A 24,487-nucleotide genomic window follows, 5' to 3' on the forward strand; every position below is an offset into this window, starting at 1 on the left:
CTAATATTGTTAAATAACTAAAGTCCAGTAAGCAAACATCTGACTTCATAACATTCAGCCTTCTAGTTTTGTCAGATTTGTCTCTTTTGTTTGTCTCCGTGGTTTTTGTTTCAGCCATCTCTTCTTCTTCCTTTTTTTGTCTTATCCATCTTTAATTCTAGAACAACCAGATAATGCTAATGACAGTACTGAATTGGGCAACTTTGTCATACCCGAGATTAGTGTCACAAATGTGGCTGGAGAGAGAACCGGGAATGGGGAAAAAAGCAGAGCACCAGCAGAGAGTGATGCTCAGCATATACAGGGTGTACAGGAAACGCCTACAGATCCTAGAGTTGACAGCAAAGGCTTACCAGAAATCAGGAGGCAAAAATCTGTAAGAAAAATAATGGAGGATGGAATAAGCTCACCTGGCAGAGTGCAGTTTTAGCAGAGCACTTTGTAGCTACACTCAAAGGTATCAACTGAAAGGGTCACTGCTGCATGTTTGGAGAATTGCAGTATACAATAAATATATTTGCATGTTACCTTAAATAAAACACAACTGCATGCTTTGCACATAGAAATGATCTCTGTGCTGAATACATTGATAGTGTGCCGGTAGGAAGTAAGTTCATTTTCGCTTGGGAAACCACACTGAGAGACTTCAAATTAGCAAGCAGCGTTAACCTTTTGCTCTTCAATTTGGGTTGGTCTGAAATTAATATTATATTTTAGGAACACAAAGTCACTTAAGGATTTTTTCTTCTAAATGTACATAAACCATGTCAATTCATTTTTCCCTGTTTTATTATTTGAAAACTTTGCAGCCATGAGCACTTACACTCCGGTGTGTTAGGTTTCCAGACTTTTCGCTAAACATAACTCTATATTGCAGAATGTGACCTTTCAGTCCTTTAAAAAAAGCACTGTTGGGTTTGCTAAAAATGTGAGAACCTGCAGGTGATGCCACATGGGCTATTACAGTGCCCTGATTATCTAGTTCAATGATTAATTTGCTATGCAGATAGTATGTAGATGCCTTTGCTCATACTTGGGTTCATACTTTTTTCTAGCTTTCTGTAATGTATCTAATCTTCTATTCTTTTGCATGAATAACAGGAGTACTTCTAAAAAAACACTACAAAATAAAATTATAAGCATGCTTCTTGGTTTACGTAAATTCACTGTACTATTGTAATATAAACTATACTATGTACATTCTGTCAATATGGCTTGATAGGTAAGTCTCCTCACTACTATTTTTGCTTTGTGCTTGGAAATGCCAAAACATACCAATAAGAAATTAGTTGGTTCCAATACATGGGTATATAAATTCATATATTAATTGCCACCTTTCTCCATGTAGGTAATGAACTAGGAATTCCAGAAGAAGAATTGATTGAAGTCTCTGAGGTTGATGAAGGTTTTTATTCTAGGGCTACTTCTACAACAAGTCACTCTGCTCTTTCAAACAGCAGCAATACCAATAACAAGCCTCTGCTAGGCAAGAGTCAGCGAAGGTCTGGAGGAAGCAAACTTGGAGGAAAAGAAAAAGAAGCTATTGGCGAATCTTACAAAGAACATCTGTCCCGTAAACAAAACCAGAGAGCAATGAGTGAGAATCTAGAGCTTCTGTCTTTAAAGAGACTGACCCTGACTAGCAGCCAATCCCTGCCTAAACCAGGCAGTCATAGTTTGGCTAGAACTAGCACTACTCTTTTTAGTAAATCCTTTGAGCAGGTTAGTGGTGTTGTGGTCCCAAATAATCACAATGGCACAGAAGCAAACAGGTTTTCAGTGTGTAGTTTGCAAGAGGAGAACTTGATTTTTGGAGCCGAAAGAATAGAACTTCCTGTTTCAAGCAAACAGCAGCGACCACCTACCATCAGCATTACACTGTCAACAGACTAACACACCTGGCTAATTTATCAATATCATTAAGGATTCTGGGGGTGTTAGTATCGCCCATTTTCTATTGAGTTGTCTTTTTTGAAAGGTTACCCTTGTTTGAAAGTAGTGCCTAAGTTTCAAGTTTTAAGAATTGCAATGTTAAAATGGAATAAGGTGAATAATATTGTAATTATTTTACAGTAATGATGTTTGTGGGACTCCTAAATTCAGGAATGAAATTTTTAACAGTACTACAATTAGGTTTGTATTGGAAAGTTGCTCATGATGGACCTGTACCAGGGGAAATATTTAATCTGAGTTCTAATGTTTTTGCAAGCTTTAACGGTCTGTTTTGATGATGATAGGCTGTGATTCAGAACTCATGAGCCAGATCCAAACACACAGCTAGAACCTTCCTCTTTTTTTTATTCAGAGTCCGCTGAACTAGAAGCTGCTTTTTACATTCATGAAAGCACTTTAAGGTTCCACTCAAGGTGGCAGCTTGTGTTTGGAAAAACAAATTCAGTTGTGTGCACGCAACCACTACCTAAGTAAATAGATTTGCTGAGCTGAGGTCATTGTGTTTAGTTTGAAACTTTCATTACTTCTTCCAGCATTCAAGTATATGTTTTCTGGCTCTTTAGCCACCTGCAACAAACATTTTTCAAAATATAAGATGTACATTTGATCTGTAGAGGAAATAATGCTGCTGTGTTACCTTTTGTGGCACACTAGCCCTATGCTGACATTCAGAATACGCATGGTGGGAGATAGTTTCTGCTGGCCCACCCCCTTGGTGTGTTTGATTTAGTTGTTATTTGTCTGTTGGATTTCATGTTCACATAAGGACTTAAACACATAGAGTTCAGTGTTTGTATGGCCCTATCTGTACACCTTCATTGTGGTGTTATACAGATCAGTTCATTTCGTTCTGTGTATGCAGGCTTCTATGTAAAACTGAAATCCAGTGCGCAAACACGGGGCAGAGTAGTGTGATCCTAATTCCCCCATTGTACTTCCAACATCAGCATAGGTCTCCTATTTCCACAATTTCAATTTTACAGTGCAGGTGCATTCACAGTTATAAAGAGAAACCTTTCCTTTCCTAACTCAGAGGCTGCAAGTCAGCACAAGGCACATTAGCTTCCATTTCCTACTGAGTTGTTAGGTTTGATCAGAATCATGCATTATTGAAGGTTTTATTAACTTATATTGCAGGTCAACAATTAATATGGGAGTATATATGCTATTTCAGTTTTTACTCCATTCTTGCATTAAGCCAATCTTATGAGTGCTAAACCTGATAAGTATATAGGAGGTGGACCATTATAGAACAGCTGTGCATACTACATATTTTGGAAGGGCAAATTTATATTTGTTTTTGTCTTCTAAAATGGTAAAAATTTGAAAACTTAAAATGTATGTGTTGCTGGTGCAGTAATATTTAAAATGACTTTGTCATGGACTTCAGCAAGGTCATTTCCACAGGCTTGAACGGAAAGATCCAACTGCATGAGCAGAAGGTGCTTTGGGACTCCAGAGTAACTTTTGGGAGATTGTGAAATGAATGTGAGTGGGGAAGAATTGAGCAACAGACCCAGTGTGAGCAGAAGTGCCTTCTGCTTGTTCATGGAGTTTTTAGATCTGACGCATAGTCTCCAAGTATAACAGTGGCCCTACATATTTGCTGTCTTCCCAACCCTTACTGATTATGGTGTTACCTTTCGGCTAAAGCACATTTCAATACAGACCCACATTATAATCTACATTCTTCTAAAGGAATGTTTAAAAGAATTGCAAAGATGTGTGTAGTTGGTAATCTTGTGCTTCATTGTCCTTCTACCTAAAGCCATAAGCAGTTGAAATCATTGTGAATATAAGGGCCGTATATTGAGTCAAATTCTCTCATACTATGTTGTTAAAAATTCTACCTTGAATTGAACGAGATCCCCTTCTCTGAATTTCCAGAGTTCTCTAATCCAAGTTTTCTAACCAAAATTAGCAGTTTTTCTCTAATTGTTTGAACTAGGCATTTCTGGAAAATCTTTTGTTGTTGTTGAAAATCTGATATGTTAAATGGGTGGGACCCAAATTTAAAATGTTAATTTAACCTTCTGAAATCACTGATATACTTTTCATAATGGTATTAATATGCTTTATCTTTAACAAACTAAAGCATTTGCAGTTTTCTACATATTTTACATTTTACTGGCATTGAAATAAGATTTTACTTAGTATAGGTAGAAGAGAATAACTTTTATACAGGAATATACAGCCATTGTAAATGAAAGCTATTTAAACTTCTTCCTGTAGTTAACTATTGAAGATGCCATAAGATACAAAATGATGGTTTCACAATGTTTACAGTGCTGTAGCTTTTAGACTATAGATGGTATTTTTCTTTTAATAAAACCAATTTGCTCTTTTTCTTTTTGTACATTAAAGTAATCTTCTAGAGTTTCTCCACATGCTGCAACAAATGTTATAGTAACATATATCTACATAATTTGCAGCCAGGCTCGTTCTTGAACTAACTTTGAAATACGATGTATGGCAGTTTCCATATTTATATGCGTCCTGATGTAAAAGGGAGTTTTCTGTACATATACATTTGTATTTATTCATAATCCAAAACACAAACTGAGTGGAAAACCCTAACTTATGCAGCCATCCTTTGATTTTTATACACACACTAAAGGTAGAAAATCCCAGTGCATTTTGTTCAAGAAACAGTTCTTAAGTGTTGATAGTCTCTAAAGGGGGCGTACACTTGTTAAACTATGAAAGGGTCATTTGTATAATCTTTTAACTATGGGATACTGATTTGGTGCACTATATACAATTCTCATAAACCCCCAACTCTTATCAAATCTCACCTTTTATGACATAAGCATTTAAATTGCACAATCTATAAATAATATGGGGATTTTTTTTTCACTCATCTTTCTCAGAATGCCTGCTGAGGTCTTTGAGCCTAGAAAAACTAACACACTTTGGACTTGTGGAGTAAAATGTATTTACTGAGATTGAAGTGTAAGTGGCGGCTTCCAGAAAAGCATTTTGTAGCTTGCTGTCACATTTTCAAGCGTCACAAACTTTAATTCTAAGTGGCATTATACAGTATTGGCTCTGGAGTGTAATAGCCAATTTTGAGAGCTGATTATGCTTGATTATCAGTATATTGCAACATTCTAGAAGTTTGGGCAATTGATAGCTTCAAAAAGATTTGAAAATTGCTATGTTTCTGTGATGGGTGAATGTTTTCTATTCTGTAATTTTGAAGGGCAACATTTTCTTTGTTTCAACAGTAGTTGGTTCATTTAGTAACTCATTCCTGAGTTGTGAAGTCTGGTCAAACTCAGTGGAATGAGCTAGTCAGTGAGTCATGTCCTGTAGTGAAATAAGATATAGTTTGAATGGTTTTGTTAGGCTTCACAGTGGTGACAAATGGCCTTTTAAAAAGAGAAAGAGAAGAAATTAACATTAATGAAAATGTTTGGAGATCACAACTTCGGAAGAACACATGTACTGAGATATTTTAGCAATCTTTTCTTGAGATGACCACACTTTGGATTTGATACAAAGGATTTATGAATGTATCTTTTTGTGATGTACACACACTCTTGCTTTTCCAGGTTTCAGTTTTTAAATAGGCTAGACTTTCTGTGAATCAATAACTGTAGCCTTTTGTATAGCTCTGCTTCTAAATATTGAAGACTAAAACAATAACTTGAGAATTACAGGGAAAACTAAATACCAGTTGATAATATTTTTTCCTTAACAATATGAAAGAGTTTAAATATGTGTGCCACTTTCCCTTTTGTAGTGCAAGTTTGTGAATACTTCTTGTTTTGGTTACAAAATGTTTGTTTTGTATAGTTTAATAAATTGCTTATCTAGAATTCACATTCCTAAAATAAGCAGTCTGCATTGATTGTGACTGTATTTGTAGGCATTGGAATAAACCACCTGGAATCTTGGCTTTTGAGATTATGTACATTATGAATAAAGTGTGCATTAGATTTCTGCTGATGGTGTGTGTGAAGGATCCACCAGGATCAGCCCCAACCTCCCTGTGAGGTAGGACCACTCAGGACCCAATCCCAGTTCTCCTTCCAAAAATAGGACTGTCCAAACCCGACCCTGCAGCCCCCCCCCCCCAATACCCAGTAGCCACCCTCCTAAGCCAAGAGGCACTTAAATTAGCACAGGTTATGCAGAGAGATATCAACTAAAGGTTGGATAAAGGTTTATTAGGATAAAAATAAAGAGGTTTTATTATAAAATTTTTGTTTTATTATAAAAATAAAGAGGAAAGGGAACAATGGAAGTAGGAAGTTACATGAAAGGGTGCAAAGCCAAGTCACTTAACTATATACAGAGAGCGTTATGAATGCACACCCAAGCCAAAATAATAAAGCTACCTGGTCTATCCTTACATACCTAAGTATGAATCTCCCTGGGTAGCAACCAGCCATCTGCAGGTCCAGAGCCACCAGGATGAAGGGAAACGCTATGCTTTTATCTCAGCCCTCTTTTAAAGCCCAACCCTGACAACCCAAGGCAGATTTTCGTTCAGCCAATCACTGGCTCAACCCCTGCATGGACTGCCCTTGCCTCCAAGAGGCTGGAACTCTCTACCAACTCCAGCTATTAACACTTCCCAATTAGCAGGGACTGTGCCTGGCCTTGGCCGAAGGGCTGAGGAGCCTCTAGATAACAGACAATTCCAGGTGGTTACTTCCGACGTGGCAGCCTGATCTAGTCTTATGGTGGAAAACAGGCTGTCATTCTTGACAGTGTGATTTTTTAAAAATTGTAGTCAATTACACTATTCATGATTTGGTCTGGTTACACAAACCAAACTATCAAGTCACAATAAAGTGGGGAACCTTTTTTGGTCTGACTGTGTTCCCTTATGCCTAATCTGCTGAGACGTGGACAAACATACATGAAGATGGCCCTGCCCCGTGCCATAATTAGGCTTGGGGAAAGCCTCTCTTTGGAGCTAATGGGAGGTAACAGCTGCATCAGGAGAATTAACCCTCCCCCAGTTTCTATACTGCAGTTAGGCTTGAAGGAAGCTTTCTGTTGGCTTCAAGGGAAGGCTTTTTTCAATCCTAAGTGCTGACCCAGGTGAGGGGTGACAGTTGGGGGGTTGCAGCTCATGGGAGGCTGTTATACTCCAACTTGCCACTTTGCCCAACAATCAAGCTTGAGGAACACCTGTTGGCTCCAACAGAAGCATTTTTCAAACCTAATTGCTATGAGTGTGGAAGATGGGAGACTCCAGGGGCTGGAGGTCTCCCACCCTGCCTCATCACAGATGCCATACTTTAAACCAGGGGTAGGCTGTGTGGTGCCCATGGACACCAATGCACCCCCAGACTGGTGCCTGCCGAGGTGGCTGGGGGCATGAAGGAGGGGGTCAGACAGCAAGAAAGAAAGGGTGTGTGTGTGTGTATGGGTGATAAGCCAGGGTGAATGTATGGGTAGTGATCCAGAGTGTGAGAGAAAAAGAGATGGGGTGGGGCAGGGAAAGAGATGACTCGTAGAGGAGAGAAAGTTTGCCTTCTGTGAAGTAATTTTTTTTGGTGTTGAAAATTGGCTTCAAAGGAGTTGTGTAGTGTATTGGGGCTCAGCTTCCACTCTGCTTTGTACTTCAATCTTTTGGACAGGTTACTTGTCCTTTGTGACTTGCCACACCTCCCATGACAGCCATTTTGAGCTGGTTTCCAAAGGTTATCAAATTGCCAAATGTGCCCATGGCCAAAAAAAGTTGCTTACTCCCTGCTTTAAACAATACCTATATAAAATACAGATTATTTTTTTATATTTTATCGAGTTCCATAATGTTTGTTCATACATGTCGAACTCCCATATAAAGCAAATACAAGCTTGAGCATGTTACGTTAGTACTGGGTCAGATTTTTGTAATCCCTTTTCAACAGTACAGGAAGAATTAAATTTTTGCTAGTGCTGCAGATTTACCACTTTCTCTGATAATATCCCACTTGGTTATAGAAATCCTAATCAATTTCTTATTTATTTTTATAACCTGCCTTTCCATCAAAAATAGTGCTCAACGCAGCTAACATTAATAAAATCAAGATCAAGAATAATAAAACACACACACCAAAACAAAACTAAAAGCAGCACCCAATCCCATTGAACCCACTTCAACAGATCATCTTGCCAGCAGCAGGATGGCAAAGAGGGGGCCAACCTAGACTCCATTGTATTCTGGAGTAGGTGAAGCTTCCAAACACTCTTCAAAGACACCCCTATGTAGAGTCCACTACAGGAGTCCAAATGGGATGTAACTAAAGTGTGTGTCACTATAGCCAGATCAGACATCTCTAAGAATGAGTACGGTTGGTGCACTAGCCTCAGCTGTGCATATACACTCCTGGCAACCACCAATACCTGACCATTGAGGTTCAGGGCTGAATCCAGGAGTACACCAAAACTATGAACCTGAGTCTTCAAGGGGAGTGTAACTCCATCCAGCACAGGTTGAATCCCTATTCCCTCATCTACCTTTATGACTGACCAAAAGTACCTCTGTCTTGTTTAGTTTAAGCTTCAGTTTGTTTGCCTTCATCTAGTCCATTACTGACATCAGCCACTGATTTAGAACTAGAGTAGCTTTCTGGGATCTCAATGGAAACATGTCCTCGGAGGTTATGTTTAATTTTGCTGAGCAAGTTAGCAGAATGGCCCATTTGCTCGGTATTGATGTGCAGCAACTGGAGCAGCATGTACAGGACTTGGTTTCTGATGCAGTCCATACTAAGTCGTCGAAACCAGCAGTGGTCTCCTTCCAGCCCTTCTTCAAATGAAACAACAATCTTGGAAGGCTCCATCTTAGATGGTGCTGACATCTAAGCCGCTCGAGTCCCTGGACTACGTGCAAGAGAAAGATGCGTCATTTTTATATTTACATCCACAGCCAAATTCTATTATTGTTGAATCAGCACAAGGGAGATCACAGAAAGTTCATGCCTTGCCCATTGATAAGGAGGGTAGAAGATTAGATCTGATTGGGAAATAGTTGTATTCTTCTGCTGCCCTTGATCTCCTCATGGCGAACTATCAGGCCATGATGGCCAGATACCAACTGTTTCTATGGGAGAAAATGGGCTTTCTTTGCGCTAATCTCCCAGAGGACCAATGGGATCTCACCAGAGATTTTCACATGGAAGCTGTCAAATCATCCAGGCAGCAGATCAACAGTTCTCAGCATGAAGCTGAGTGTAGTGCCAAGTCAACGCATGCTTGGTTGCAGTCTGTGGGTTTAACTCCTGAGGCTTGATCACAAATTGAGGATTTGCCCTTTGACTGTGAAGGGCTCTTTAATGCTAAAACTGATGAGCAGATGGACTCTGTTCAAAAGGCAAAGACAACTGCCAAAAAACTGGGCTTGGGTCATCAACCTCCGCAGCAACAATACAAGTCATGCACGTGGTTCCGCCATCAACCGTATACGACCAAGCAGCAGTTTGATCATTATCCTCACTACCAACCTCCTCAGCAGCAGAAGGACCTCCTCAGCTGCTTCTTTGAAGTATCTTCAGGGTCATGGAAGGACTGACTCTTCTTCTAAGTGGTAGCTTTGACTTTCCGGTGCGTGTCATTCCCCGTCTTCCCAATCAACCATTCCTTGGGTCCGTCTTGGCTCGATACCTGTCCATCTGGAAAAGAGTAACAAAGGACAGCTGAGTGTTAAGTATAATCAGTCAGGGTTACGTGATAAAATTTCATACCCTTCCTAGTTGGGTGTTGTTCACATCACATCCCTGTTGCCAGCTCTCCTTTTAGTTCCAAAAGGGAGCAATTCAAAGAGTTCTTCCATGCTGGAGGACAGTTTCTTCTCCTATACTTCACCATACTGAAATAGGACAGAGGTATCCATCCCATCATGGATTTGAGGAACCTGAACAAGTTTATTACTCCCATGAAATTCAGAATGATCACGCTGGCTTCAATCCTCCCTCTCCTTCAGAAGAATGCTTGGTTTGCTGCCATAGACCTGAAGGACGCATATTTCCATATAGCAATCACAGAGGCTCACCAGAGGTGCCTATGTTTCATCATCGGTACCAACATGTTCCAGTTTCGGGTTCTGCCCTTTGGTCTAGCAACCATCCAAGAGTTTTTACAAAATGCATGGCAGTTGTGTTTGCGCATCTGTGACTTCAGTACATCAAAGTCTACCTTTACCTGGATGATTGGCTCCTCGTCTTGGACTCTGAGGACTCCCTCTGTCATGCCATCAAGATTGTTCTGAACCTTCTGGGAGTGTTGGGCCTGTACATCAACAGGAAGAAGTCAACTTTGAAGCCAACATAATGGCTCCAATTCATAGGAGCGCTGCTGGATTCGATGGTTGTATGCGCTTATCTCCCTCGAAAATGGCAAGATCAATTGATTGCGCTTGCAGAGACCATTTACTTTCAATGGTGAGTTACTGCTCACATTATTCAAACATTACTGGGGCATATGGTAGCAACAGTAACTGTTGTTCAGTGGGCAAGACTTCAGATGCGACCACTACAGAACTGGCTGCTCCAAAACTTTGATCCCACTACCAGCACTCAGCATTGTCATCTAAGGATTCCAGACAACATTGCAGATTCCCTCCTGTGGTGGATACAGCCATGCAACCTATGTTGGGGTGTTCCCTTTGTCCCCTATGCGGGATATTGATGACACGATGCTTCTCTTTGGGGATCAGGAGCTCACTGTGGTCCACTCTGGATTCAGGGAACCTAGTCTGCAGTGGAAAAGAAACATCCCATAAATCTCCTGGAATTTCTTGCCATTTGGAAGGTGATGCTTGCATTCGAGACTTACCTTCGAGGAAGGCATGTGCAGATCCTGACTGACAATATGGCGGTGTTGTGGCACATCAAAAAGCAAAGGGGGATGCATTTGTCCAAGCTTGTGAGTCTCACTATGGACGTGTTCTAGTGGGCAATCCATTGGGACATTGTGTTGAGCGCTTTTCACATTGCCCGGAAAAGACAATGTTTTGGCGGACAAACTGAGCCGGTCATACAAATCGTCCCACAAGTGGCAGATGTCTACCTCCATCTTGAGTCTCTTCATGAAATGTGCTTGTCCCATGATGGACTTGTTCGTGACCCCATCAAATGCAATCTGAAAGAGATTTTGCATGAGGGTGGAGATCGGCCGATCATCATTGGGTGATGCCTTCCAACTTTGATGGCATGGGCAGCTGTTTTACCTATTCCCTCCATTTCCCTTTGTTTCAAGGGTGCTTCACAAACTAGCATGCAACTGCATGGATTGCATTGTTAATTGCTCCTTGGTGGACGAGGCAACCATGGTTTGCAAACCTGCTGCATCTGTCCAAAAGACAATTCCTACATCTTCCGCAGTCATTGGATCCGATCTCTTGGGATTGAGGCAAGGTACAACATCCAGATCTCAACATCCTGAAACTGCCTTCCTGGAGGATTCAGCAGTGAGTTCTGGAACTTGGCCCCTGTTGGAAGTCCAGGCAATTTTGGATGCAGCTTGGAAGACAGCTATGCATAGGTCCTATCTGGCCAAGTAGTTGCTGTTTTTGAAATTTGCAACTCTTCATGGTTTTGATACACTTAAGGGGTCAGTTGAAAATGTTTCTTTTTTACATCACTTGTTTCAGAAAGGTTTAAAGCTTTCATCCATAAAGGTTTTCTTGGCAGCTCTTTCTTTGTATAGAGGGCAGATTCAAGGTTTTCCCCTGCTCACTCACCCTACTACTCGTCAGTTTTTGTGGGGCTTAAAGAATTTGGCACCCCAACTTTAGTAGCTTCGTGAAGCCTTTCAGTTGTTTTACATGCTCTTCTTTTGCAGCCCTTTGAACCTCAGGCCATGATGGATCTTTGGTTACTGTCATAGAAAGTGGGCTTTTTATTTATTATTGCATTTATATCCTGCCTTCTTTCCTCCAAGGAACTCAAGACAGTGTACATAATCCTCATCTCCATTTTATCCTCACAACAACAACCCTGTGAGGTAGGTTGGGCTGAGAGTCTGTGACTGGCCCAAGGTCACCCAGTGAGCCTCCATGGCCGAGTGAGGACTAGAACCTGGATTTCCCAGCTCCCAGTCCAACACTCTTGCCACTACACCACACTAGCTCTCTTTTTGGTTGCCATCACGTCCTCCAGACATGTTAGTGAGATTTGTGCCTTACGAGTTGATCATTCCTATATGATCTTTCATAAGGACAAGGTTGACCTGAGACCAGACATTGACTTCTTACCAAAGGTGCTCTCTGATATCCATGTCAACCAATCCATATTGCTGCTGACTTTTTTCCCAGACCCATCTTCAGACCTGGAAAGGAAGTTGCATTCTCTGGATTTAATGAGAGCATTGGCTTTTTATAAGTCACAGAGTATCGTTCCGTAACACACAATGACTTTTTGTTTGCTATGGTGGTCTGAAAAGGGGTCTCCCTGTTTCTCCTCAAAGGCTGGCCTCCTGGATTGTGCAAACTATTGGTTTAGCCTATGACTTGTCAGGCTTGAAGCACCTGTCTTACATTCGGGTGCATTCCACACAAGGGATAGCAATGTTTACAGCCTTTGGCAAAAGTGTGCCATTGTTGGACTTGTGTAAAGCGGTGACATGGTTGAAACCATTTGTAAAGCATTGCAAACTGGATGTCAAGGCACGTTCCGACTGTGCCTTTGGGCGAGCTATGTTGTCATCAGTTGTTGTGAGACACCTACCCACCACTGGTGAGCTTGTTAATCGCCCATATGTGTGATGCACAGAGACCACAAAGAAGAAATGCAGGTTGCTTACCTGTAACTAGTTCTTCAAGTGGTCATCTGTGCATTCACACAACCCACCCACCATCCCCACTTTGGTGTCAATGTTGAATTCAATGTTGATACCGAGGTGTGATTTTTCCCCTCGGTTCTGAGGCCACACTAGGTGGTCTTAAGGAACTGAGGGAACGGGCGGGAACCCACTGGGACATGTGCAGTGGACGGTGGGGGAGGGCTCCTGCCAAAAACGTTCCTCAGCTTTAAAAGTTTCCTGAACGAGGCTCAGCTTAGGTGCACAGCCCATATCTGTGAATGCACAGATGACCACTTGAGGAACTACAGTTACAGGTAAGCAACCTGCATTTCCTTGTCATCAGCATATTGGTGGTACTGAACCCCAAAAGCCTCTCCCAATGGTTTCATGTATATGTTAAATAGAATGGGGGACAAGACGGTACCCTGAGGGACAAGATGGTACCCTGAGGGACACTATTGGCCAATGGCCAGGGCATCAAACAGAAAACCCTCAGAACCGCTGTCTGAGATCACTTCTCCAAGCAGGACCAGAGCCACTGAGAAACAGTGCCTCCAAGTCCTATCCTAGAGACACGCCTGAAAAGTATACCATTATTGATGGTATCAAAAAGCCCCAAGAGGTCCAACAGAACTAGCAGGGACACACGCACCCTGTCCAGTTCATGGTGTAGATCATTCACCAAGGTGACCAAAACAGCCACTTTTCCATATCCAGGTCCGAAGCCAGATTGAAATGGATCTACATAATCTATCGCACCCAGCAATCCCTGAAACTGAGACAACACCACAACATCTTGCCCAAGGACGGAATGCTAGAGACTGGCCAGAAATTATCCTGTACAGTGGGGTTTAGGGAGGCTTTTGAAAACAAAGACATCACCACCGCCTCCTTTAGACATGATGGGACTGTACCTTGTTGTAAAGAGCTCACCACTACCCTTACCCACTCTGCCAGTCCCCCTGGCTGCTCTTATAAGCCAGGAAGGGCACATATGTGGCAGGCCTCACTTCTCCAAGGATTCTGTCTGCACTCTTCATAGTTGACTGTTTAAAGCATTGAGTCAAGCCCATTTAATAAACAGGGCAATTCTATACTGATGAAATATGCAGGGATCCTGTGGCTATTTTTAATTGCATTTTGCAGTGAAAAGAAACAAAACTGTCAGAATAAGGTTTCTAAGGTCTTACCTTCATTAAATTAATGATTATCTTCTCTGGTACAGTTCAGAGTCTCATGTGCTTACAACACAATTCTACCTTATCAGTTTGTTATCAGTGCTCTTGTATGAGAATTTCCTCCCGTCTTCACCCCAAATGCGTTGTTCTAGGATTATTAATTCTAAACACCTGAGCCTTGATCTTTCTCCCCATCCTTTCCCCCAGTTTGGTATTCCTGATAAGAATTATGCAATTTAGCTTTCCAAGTAGCAGTTACATCCATTTTTCTGAAGAGTAAACAACGCTAAAATGATTGTATGATCAGTGCAGATTTTATACCTAACAGTCAAACTAGATATGCAAATTACATGAATGCAATTAATGTGCACTTTTTTGATATGTAAATAAACGTGTGTGGGAGAGCATGATCAGCATTGGGACTACAGAGGCTTGGAAGGGAGAGTGTAACTCTTCCCTCCCCAGCCATGTTCCCAACAAAAATTTATCCTCCAGCTACAATTTGCGTCTTGTTTATATGAATTGAGTTGAATTATCCTTGGCAAGTTCAGAAGCTCTTGACTCCTTGGATATATGATTATGTAAATCATGCGTTGTCAACTTTTGGCATGGGTGCCACAAATGGCACAAGCCACAGGGAGTTGTGAGATGCCTGGACAGGTAAGAGGGCCCTTGCACCTGAACTCTTCTGTGCTGTACGGTGGCCTGTTCTTTGGCTCAACAGACTACAGGCAAAACTACCCCAAAGCACCAGGGGATGTATGTATATTGTGGACTTGAACTGTAGCACACTTGCCAAATAGTTGACCACTGTTTGATCTGAACTAGCATAGGAAGCGTTGCCTACTGAAGGGTAGTCTCCAGTGGTGTTATTAAATATGCATTCCAAACTGATCACAAAGTATTTGAGGTCCCTACGTTTTCGAGTGAGAGTGCTAAAGTAGCAAAACTACTCATACCTGGGTGGCATATAAAAAGCATTCTGAAGTCTTTGATATTCAGAACCATTAATCAGCACTGCATCAGTTCCTTCTTACTCTAATAAGAGCCGGTAAAATATAATTGAAATGGAACAAGTACAAAAAGATAGTTTCTCATAAAGCGCACACTGTACATCAAAAGGGAAAGAGAGGTGGGGAGAATAACAACAGAAGTTTAATGAACAGTTCAGAATATGTAGCAAATATTGTTCATGTGGGCAGCTCTGGCTGAGAAAAACCAATTGAGGAAAAAAAAACCCACAACTACAGGACGTAATGGAAGATGCTGTTCTAGACGGAGGTGGGGAAAACCTTATGTCAGAATCCAGATGTCTTGGTATTTAATGTACCATGTGGGGAATGTGGATGTTCTTTAAAAGAACCTGCTTGGCAAAGTTCAGTCAGACTGTATCTGCCGACACACTGCCTGAGTTTCATTAAATACAGAGGGTTGGGTTCAGACTAAGTTAATTGCACTTAAGTCCAACTGAGATCAACAGGAATTAAATTAAGATTAAATTGTCCCATGATTTCAGTGGGATCTGAGTTCAACTAACACAAGTCTGGATCCAACCCAGAGTAACCAACTTGGTCTGGAAACTATTGAAAGGTGTGTTAGCTTAGCATGTTCCAGTCAGAAGCAGATTATGACCATATGGTTACATAATTTAAAAGGCTAAATTTAAAAGATGCATCTTCACACCCTTTCTAAAAGTCAAGAGAGTGGGGGCCGATCGTAGTTCTTAGGGTAGTGCATTCCACAATTTGGGAGCCACATGCATGACTGACAAATGGGCCGCTGTGGGCAATGGTGCAGTCTCTCCTGCAGATCTTAATAACCAGGCAGGTTCATAGCGAGACAGGCAGTCCCTTAGATAACCAGGTCCTAAGCCATTTAGGGCTTTAAACCAGCACCTTGAATTGTGCCTGGAAAGCAATTGGCAGCCAGTGCAGGTCTTTCAAAATGGGACCAATATGGTTCTGATACTGTGCACTGGTTAGCAGCCTAGCTGCAGCATTTTACACCAATTGAAGCTTCCAGACACCATTCAGGTGTAGCCCCAAATAGAGCACTTTGCAGTAGTCTAAGTGTGACATAAACAGCTGGCACAATTGTAATTGTGCAACTGCACTCCTTGCCACCTGAAAATCCAGGGACAGTGTAGGGTCAACAATTACTCCCAAAATATGCACCACCTGAGCCTTTGAGAGGAGAATGTCTTTTCCGGAAGAGGTTGAATCCCAATCACCTGGGAGGGGCCATCAAAAATATGGGCTAAGATGGCATGTAGTGTGTGTGTGGAATGGGGGGAGGCTAATAGTAGCTTGCTTCATGCACAGATGGACTGGTGTTAAAATTTGTGTCTAGTAGGAGTGGAAGGATATATTCACTATGGGAGATCACAAATGGAGCCCCAATTTGTAAAATTCCATCTCAAAAAAGGGGGAGGGCGCACACACAGGGTTTTCATGCATACAGTTTTCATGCTTCCATGTGGAACTTTTCACAGTAAGTTGCAGTGTGTAGAGAGGAGGGGTATGTCCTGGTGCCTCCACTGCCATGCTGGCCTGGAAAGCATGTATGAACCAGGGCCAGTCTCTCTCCACTAGATTTGAATACCAGAGTGGGTGTTTATCTCAGATAAAGCCAGTGTGGTGTAGTGGCAAGAGTGTTGGACTGGGAGCCAGGAGATCTGGTTCTAGTCCGCACTTGGCCATGGAAGCTCACTGGGTGACTCTCAGCCCAACCCACTTCACAGGGTTGTTGTTGTGAGGATAAAATGGAGAGGAGGAGGATAATGTAAGCCGCCTTGGGTTCCTTGCAAGAGGAAAAAAGGTAGGGTATAAATGCAATAAATAAATAAATAAAGGCAATGGTTTCTTCAAGGATTTAGGAGTTGATGAATATTCTAAATTGTCTTTAATGGTGTAATGTGTCACATATTTTACTCTTCCATATTATAGGACAATTATGTCTCCTAACTCATAGAAGCAATTACATTATCAATTCTCAGAACTGATATTTGTATTCAGGAACAATGCATCACTTTTTGTGTAGAAAAGCACTCTGGAACGTCCAGTGATCAGATATGAATGGAATCCATTCTGTCTTAATCCCAGATTGAGTTGCAGTGCCTTTGTGATGCTAGAGCAACTGATTTAGAGCTATTGGTTCTTCAACCAGGGCATCAAATTCCCTGGCTGATCAATTTCAACATACCTGTCGTTTTGTAGTAATCCTGCTTCTTCTGCGTCAAAGCCAGGATTAGAATGAACAAACAGGTGAGGCAAAAAATCAGGGCAAAAGGAAATTAGAATTAGAACAACATTTTCTAATGTGTAAAACATAAGCCATCTGGGGATTTTAACTTGGTTTTAGATTCTTAGCTTTGGGGAGCTGCCCAGGATATTAGTCGATGTTAAAAACTCTGGAACACTGTAAATCTCTACACAAAATTGTGTCGTGTGTAGCTTGCTAGAGAGAATTATTCAAAATTGCTCTAGCAAATTAGGCAAAGCTGCCAGCAGTCTACAGTTAAAGCATTTCTTTAGAGTGCACTCTTGTTCAGTACTGCATAAGGAACTACTATGTGTGTGGTGGGGGGGGAGTGAGGCAGGAATCTCAGCTGCTTTTTACTGTGCTCCATTTCTCTCTGGAATTTGTGTGCACCCCTTTACTGTATTATCTTCCATATTCTAATCAAATGTCACAACACTTACCTTGGAATAATTCACTACATGCCTACTTCAAAGCCCTGTGGTAAGTGGCCCTCAAACCATGCCTTGTTCAAATCTCAAGCGTGACTGTTTCCTCGGGGTCGCCTTTAATTTTGAACCCCAGAGACTATAATCTCTTCCAGAAGCTCTAATAGTGGTCACGGCTACTGCCCCTGTACTCTTGTTGTTTTGTTCTTTTTGTACTTAAGAGTAACAGAGCCTATATGCCAGAAATTCAATTGTATATGTCCAGGCACAATTTCATGAGCCAATGTGCACTCCCTGGAGTTCCACTGCTGAGAGAGGTTCCTGAAGGGGCTACAGCTTCCTCATAGTTGGAGCTAAAATGTTGGGTTAGCATGGAGAAAGGGGAGGAAGGAGGGAACTGGGGAGGCATGCAAATTGTTCCTGTGAATGCTTATGAACTTCCCACCCACATGCTTTCTCCATATCCCTTAGGAACATAGGAAGCTGCCTTATACTGAGTCAGATCATTGGTTCATCTAGCCCCGTACTGTCAGCACTGACTGGCAGCAGGTTCAGGCAGGAATTTTTCCAGCCCTGCTTGGAGTTGCTGGGGATTGAACCTGGGACTGTCTGCATGTAAAGCATGTGCTCTATCACTGAGCCACAGGCCCTTCTCTTGGATTGACATGACATCAACCAGGGACTCATAGCCCCACTTGGCTGTGAGCATGACAGTGGAGAAGAATGTAGCAGAATTGGCTTCCTGAGAAGGGTAGAATTTCCAAAGCTCTAGCACAGGAGTAGGCAACCTGCATCCTCCAAATGTTTTGGACTACCTCTCCCATAATCACTGACCATTGGCTATGTTGGCTGAGGTTTACAGGAGTTGTAGTCCAAAATATCTGTAGGGCGCCAAGTTACCTATCCCTGTTCTAGCACAAAGTCATTTGTAAGGTATGTCTCCATTATATTAACTTGTTTAGAATAACATCTCTCACAATTTACGTAAAATGAAAATTTTATATTGCCTGATAATTAAAAATGTGGAACAGGCGCTCTTTCCATTAAAACAGATTGTTGTAACTCATACAAGGATGGCCTTGTAGTTTTGTTTAAAATGAAAATGAATGATATCACATAACAGTTTGATGCCATTTGGAAACATGTCAGAATGAAATACTGGATCATGTTTTGCTTCGATCTCTTATGCTAAATAGATAGAATAACTGTTCAGATTTGCCTAAGAAGTTTCCCCAGTGGGTTAATTTTATATAGTGTGAAATGACGCCACAGTAGCAACTCATTATACTACAGCTAATCATATGAGAGAGAAAATACTGGCTTTCTTTTTGACTGTGTCAAATATTTGTACCTCCAACATTTTTCACACAATCCACTAGACATTTTACTTTTAGAGCATACATGCAAATTTCAAATGTTGCATTCATTTAGTTTTCCAAAACAAATTTTCCCTTGCAGCACATGACTGACTTGAATCAAACATAACGCTACTTCTAATCATTTTTTGCCTGTGCTATTAATATGTGCCTGGGACATGTAATAAACATATAATGTAATTTACAGAGGTTAATTTATGCTGACTGCTACAGCGCACAAGCTGGTGAATAAATGAGACTGGTGTACTTTTTAGAACAAATCTCTTTTAACAAGTAGGAATATTTCCCACATAATTAATGAAATCTGGTTATAGTAATGATAAATTCATGCTGCTTGAGAATAATCTTTTCTTTACAAAATTAATTATAATATGTGTGAAACAGACAGCACTAGGCAGAAATCAAGAATGTTTAATATAAACAGAAACCATAGCCTTTTTGTCTGGTGCTGAAACTTGTTACAATGACTAATTACAGTTTGCATATACTTTTTGAGCACTGTATAATTTTGGTCTTAGTATATGGGGAATTTGCCATACTCATGTGCTGCTGTTGGCTGCACTTCTTATAAAACCTTCAACTATCTGGAACTCTCTGATCCAGATTTCTTCTGAATAAGGGCAATCCTTAAGTTGCCTACTATGGAAAGCACAACTAGGTCAGACAATGGGTTCTTACCATGGCAAATGCAGTCATGGGTACTCCCAATTTGCAACAGGACAGCAGTTCTGGGGGTGTTTTTTAACCCTTCCATGTCATTTTTCCCATCCCCACCCCCACCTCCTATTTCCTTATATATTTTCTTCCACAGAGCAAATATTGGCTTGTGGCAGTAGGCAGGTGTGTGTGTGTGTGTGTGTGCGCGCGGGAGGGGATTTCAACCAGGAAAACAGTATGCAGGGAAGGATTAAGCACCATCCCTCAACAGGTGGAAGAGTTCCTGAACTCAATACGGGGGAAGGTTCCTTTTGGCTGCATCCACCATTTAACCAAAAATCAATGCAGGAGTTCTAGTCATGGATCTTCCACTGTTATATCTAGTTTGGTCCTGACTCTACCTAGATTCTAGGCATCTCATTTTAGATATTTTATATGATAACCTTACTTGTAAATATAGTTAGTTTTGAGTGTTTAGGCTTTTTGCAGAATTAGAAAAGAGTCTCAGCCATATTAATATGCCCCATGTATTACATTGATGTGATTTGTCATTTACATACACTTCAAACCAAGGATGCGCGCCGCATACACAGTTAGCAGCAATGTCTGTCAGCACAATCCAGGGCATGGTTCTTCAGAACTAAAGCCCCATGGTGTTCAATGGAGTTACTTCCTAGTACAGCCTTCCCTACCTTCATGCCCTCCAGATGTTTTGGACTTCAACTCCCATCAGCCTTGCCCCTGGCAGTATAGCTGTCAGAAATGCTGGGAGTTGTAGTCCAAAACATCTGGAATGCACAAGGTTAGGAAGGCTGTCCTAGTAGGTAGTGGTTTAGAACTGCAGCCTTAGAGACATAAAAGAAGCCCCCCCAAAAAATGCATATCAAATGAAACAACCCACCAGTTAAAGAGATTTTGTGGCAAATCCTTTTAAAAAATATTGTTACTCCTCAATAGCTGAAGGTATTACCAAGATTTCTACATAAAAACAAGCAATTGATGGTATATTTCCATAAAAACTACATGCAAGGCTTGGATAAAATAGCCTACTTTTCATATTTTCTCCATAAGCAATAATCTTCATTAAGTTCTCACATATATAGATTTATCAGTTTGCTAACCTTGTTCTTCTATGTTACTATTATGTCTGTCTTAACAATTTTAAAATTAAAAGGGTATTGCATGAATTTGTAAAATACGGATCATAAAAGTGGTAAGACATTCCTTGGATTGAGCCCAGGTTCCCTCTACGTTCATGATGGTTTTGACATACTTAAATTATCAAGTCAAACACTGATTTTAATCTTCTGTTTCAGTACAGACTGTCTGCCTTTAAAAAAAAATTCAAGTGCCAGTTGCACTTTTATGTGGGGTTAGATCCAGATTTAACCAGGATCAACTGTGCTGGCAGGGATGTATGAGATGCATTTTCACTTGAAAATGCCCCATTCACACCCTCAAATGTGAATGCAAATAGAAGTCCACGTTCTCCAAAAATGCTCATAAATTCCCAAACTTGTGTTCACAAAATGCACAACTTGAAAAATGCACAACTTTTCCCAAACAAACCTGAAAACAGGTCACAAATGAGAATGGGAGTGAGCCAACCCAAGCTTTGAAGTAATTTGAGCAAGCTCACGTGTCCCATGGCAGTCCCTCCAGCTCCCTGAAAATGCTTCAGACTAGGGAGACCCTGCTGAATAGGGTGAGCTGTGGTGTCAGGGGAAGGGGGATCCCCAAAAATAAGGTGGAGGGACCTTCCATGAGAAGAGCCCTTTTCTCACAAAAGGTCCCTTTCATGGAGGGTAGATCCTGGATCCAACCCATGGTTTTAATGTTGGTTCATTATCTTATTTGTTTCTTCAGGTCCAGCTGTGCATTATCTCATGAGCCCAGTACTTCTGTTTTCTGAGCTCAATTTGGGTGTGAGAATTTACGATTACCAGCATTAGATTCCAAGGGCCAATTCACATTACTTTTCTGAGTAACAGTCATTTGTTGCAAATGACTATTAGTGATTCAGTTGTGTAGCAAAATCTAATTTCAAACGAGTTCGAAAGAGGCCTGTGTGACCTGTGTTCATGGTGAAATCAAAGCCTTCCATTTTCTAAAAATATCATAGTAATATATTCTGAAACGGTTTGAAGTATAAAGCTATAGATATAGAAGTGCTTATTTCAAATGTAAAGCTCTTGCATTTGACTCCAGTTCTTTACTATGAATTTATGTACTTAAATTTGTAGTTGTGCTTTTTCCTTTTCAGGCTCCAGTAATAAAGGCATATAGTTTGACTTCCTTCCTTCCTTTCAGAAAGGCCAAATACATGGTGTTGGGCCTTGCCTGTATTCTTAACAGAACTATATGTCCATAATCTCCTTCTAGCAGCTGTCTGCGATGTTGGTGATGGCAGGCTCTGCTATAGTGTTTGCTATTTTATTTTTCTTACTGACAGAAAGCCAAGGAATTAAGGTAATTTTCTGTCTTGATTTTAGCATTCCCTTAATACTTGCAGGCTGCACCATCAATGGCTAAATTTGTAGCAAGGTGGTTGCTGACTTCTGAATGAAGATTGGAGGTAGAAGAGGGCCAAGGCCTACTCAGGTTTAGCATCAGGTATGCATGTGAATGTTGTTCTCTTTAGAGGTTGTCCTGAGCCATTGTTACAGGAAAGGCTGGAAATCTAAATACATTTACCTCAGAATAACCCAGTTACTATCTTGAGGTGAAGGGGTGTGGGGCCTGGGGCAGGATATAAGCAAGTAAAGTGCTATCTTCTAGTAATAGGGCCAACACTAGCACTTCAAATATCCTGCATATCCATTTATGGCTGTTGTCCCCCATTAACTTTAGGACTTTCCATGCAATAAAATTCCCAAACTTTCAGTAATGATATGACCCCAAATCTGATGCTAGTAGCTCGATATTCTTTCCTTGTATAATGAATATGGTGGTAGCCCCCTTGTTACAGAGTGTCAGGACTTGATGAGCACTGGCTTTGCCCTAAGTAGCAATGCAGTCAGCAAACCATTTTTATTTTTAAATATGTTTTCAAAAATGCTGGTGCAGTGCACGTGAGTGGTGTAGAGCTGGAAATAATCTCTAATAGATAAAATTGGCTAAGCAGCGTGGCACTGAGGAAGCTCTTTGGAAGAGCACACGATTGCTACAGACATAAAACTTGACACATAGTGTGTGTATGTACAGTCAGGGCCAGAAATATTGGAACAAGGATAACTGTTTTGGCAGTTGGCCTCTGTACACCACCACATTGAAGTTAAAAGGAAACACACCAAGATGGGAGTGAAGTCAGGACTTTCAGCTGTAATACAAGGCGTTTGACAAAAGTGGGGCACTAACCACTCAGGAAGGACAGCCAGTGGCATACACACACACCCATTGTTGGTGGCTCATAAGTAATGGAACAAACCAACATCATTTCAAACTTAAGAATCGCCTTTAATACCTGGATGAAAATCCTTTGCAGTCAATGACTGCCTGAAGTCTGGAACACATGGGCATGACCAAATGCTGAGTTTCCTCTCTTGAGATGCTTTGCCAGGCCTTTACTGCAGCTGCCTTCAGCTGCTGCTTGTTTGTGGGTCTTTCTGCCTTCAGTCTTGTCTTCAGGAAGTGAAAAGCATGCTCTGTTGGGTGGAAATCAGGTGACTGACTTGGCCATTGAAGAACATCCCACTTCTTTGCCTGGAGAAACTCTTGGCTAGCTTTTGCTGTATGTTTTGGGTCATTATCCATCTGCAATATGAAGCGGCGTCCTATCAGTTTGGCAGCATTCGGCTGAATCTGAGCAGAAAGTATAGCCCTATACACTTCAGAATTCATCCTGCTGCTTTTATCAGCAGTCAGGTCATCAATAAACACCAGTGACCTGGTTCCATTGGCAGCCATACATGCCCATGCCATAACACTGCCTCCACCATGTTTGACAGATGATGTGGTATGCTTTGGATCATGAGCTGTTCCTTTCCTTCTCCATACTTTTCCCATCATTCTGGTACAAGTTGATCTTGGTTTCATCAGTCCAAAGAATCTTATTCCAGAACTGGGCAGGCTTTTTTAGGTGTTTGCTGGCAAAGGCTAATCTGGCCTGTCTGTTCTTGAGCATTACCAGTGGTTTGCACCTTGTTGTGAAGCCTCTGTATTTACATTCATAAAGCCGTCTCTTGACTGTAGATGTTGACAATGACATGCCTACCTCCTCAAGAGCGTTCTTGACCTGCCTAGATGTTGTGAAAGGGTTCCTCTTCACCATGAGCAGAATTCTGCGGGCATCCTCTTTAGTTGTTTTCCATGGTCTTCCAGGCCTTTTGCTGTTGCTGAGCTTGCCAATTAATTCCTTCTTTTTCAGGATGTTCCAAACTGTTGTGTTGGCCACTCCCACTATTTTTGTGATCTCTCTGATGGGTTTATTTTGTTTCCTCAGGCTGATGGCCTCCTTCACTTGGACAGACACCTCTTTGGACCTCATGTTGGGGGTTCCAGTGAACAGCTCCCAAATGCAAATGTAACACTCAGAACCACCTCCAGGCCTTTTATCTGCTTGATTGGTCATGGGGTACCCAGGAAACAGGCCACACCTGGCCACGCGGCTGCTTGTCAGCCATTCATTCCATTACTTATGAGCCACCAATGATGGGTGTGTGTATATGCCACTGGCTGTACTCCCTGAATAGTTAGTGCCCTTTTGTCAAACCCCTTGAATTACAGCTGAAAGTCCTGACTTTGCTCCCATCTGGGTATGTTTCCTTTCAACTTCAATGTGGTGGTGTACAGAGGCCAACTGCCAAAACAGTTATCCTTGTTCCAATATTTCTGGCCCTGACTGTATGTATTTTTAAGTGGATGAGGGATGTTTGCACTAACTGCAGCAGAGGGT

General features: G+C 41.4%; 1 protein-coding gene across 10 annotated transcripts in view; it reads left to right on the forward strand.

The window, feature by feature from the left end:
* HYCC1 (hyccin PI4KA lipid kinase complex subunit 1) overlaps positions 1–22,842 on the forward strand; it is a 68,363-nt gene extending 45,521 nt beyond the window's left edge. For 9 of the 10 annotated variants that reach the window (XM_084858574.1, XM_084858580.1, XM_084858578.1 and 6 more), the window contains one exon: positions 1,349–22,841. In XM_084858574.1, the coding sequence (XP_084714700.1) occupies positions 1,349–1,893 (545 nt within the window). In that variant the 3' untranslated portion in view covers positions 1,894–22,841. Of the gene's footprint in view, positions 1–1,348 lie in introns of all 10 variants that reach the window. The other variant, XM_084858575.1, reaches the window with a different exon arrangement.
* Positions 22,843–24,487: the final 1,645 nt, after the last annotated feature.

Source organism: Heloderma suspectum, chromosome 5 (assembly GCF_057233095.1).
Source record: "Heloderma suspectum isolate Gila_16-S chromosome 5, 16-S_ref, whole genome shotgun sequence".
Lineage (NCBI taxonomy): Eukaryota > Metazoa > Chordata > Lepidosauria > Squamata > Helodermatidae > Heloderma > Heloderma suspectum.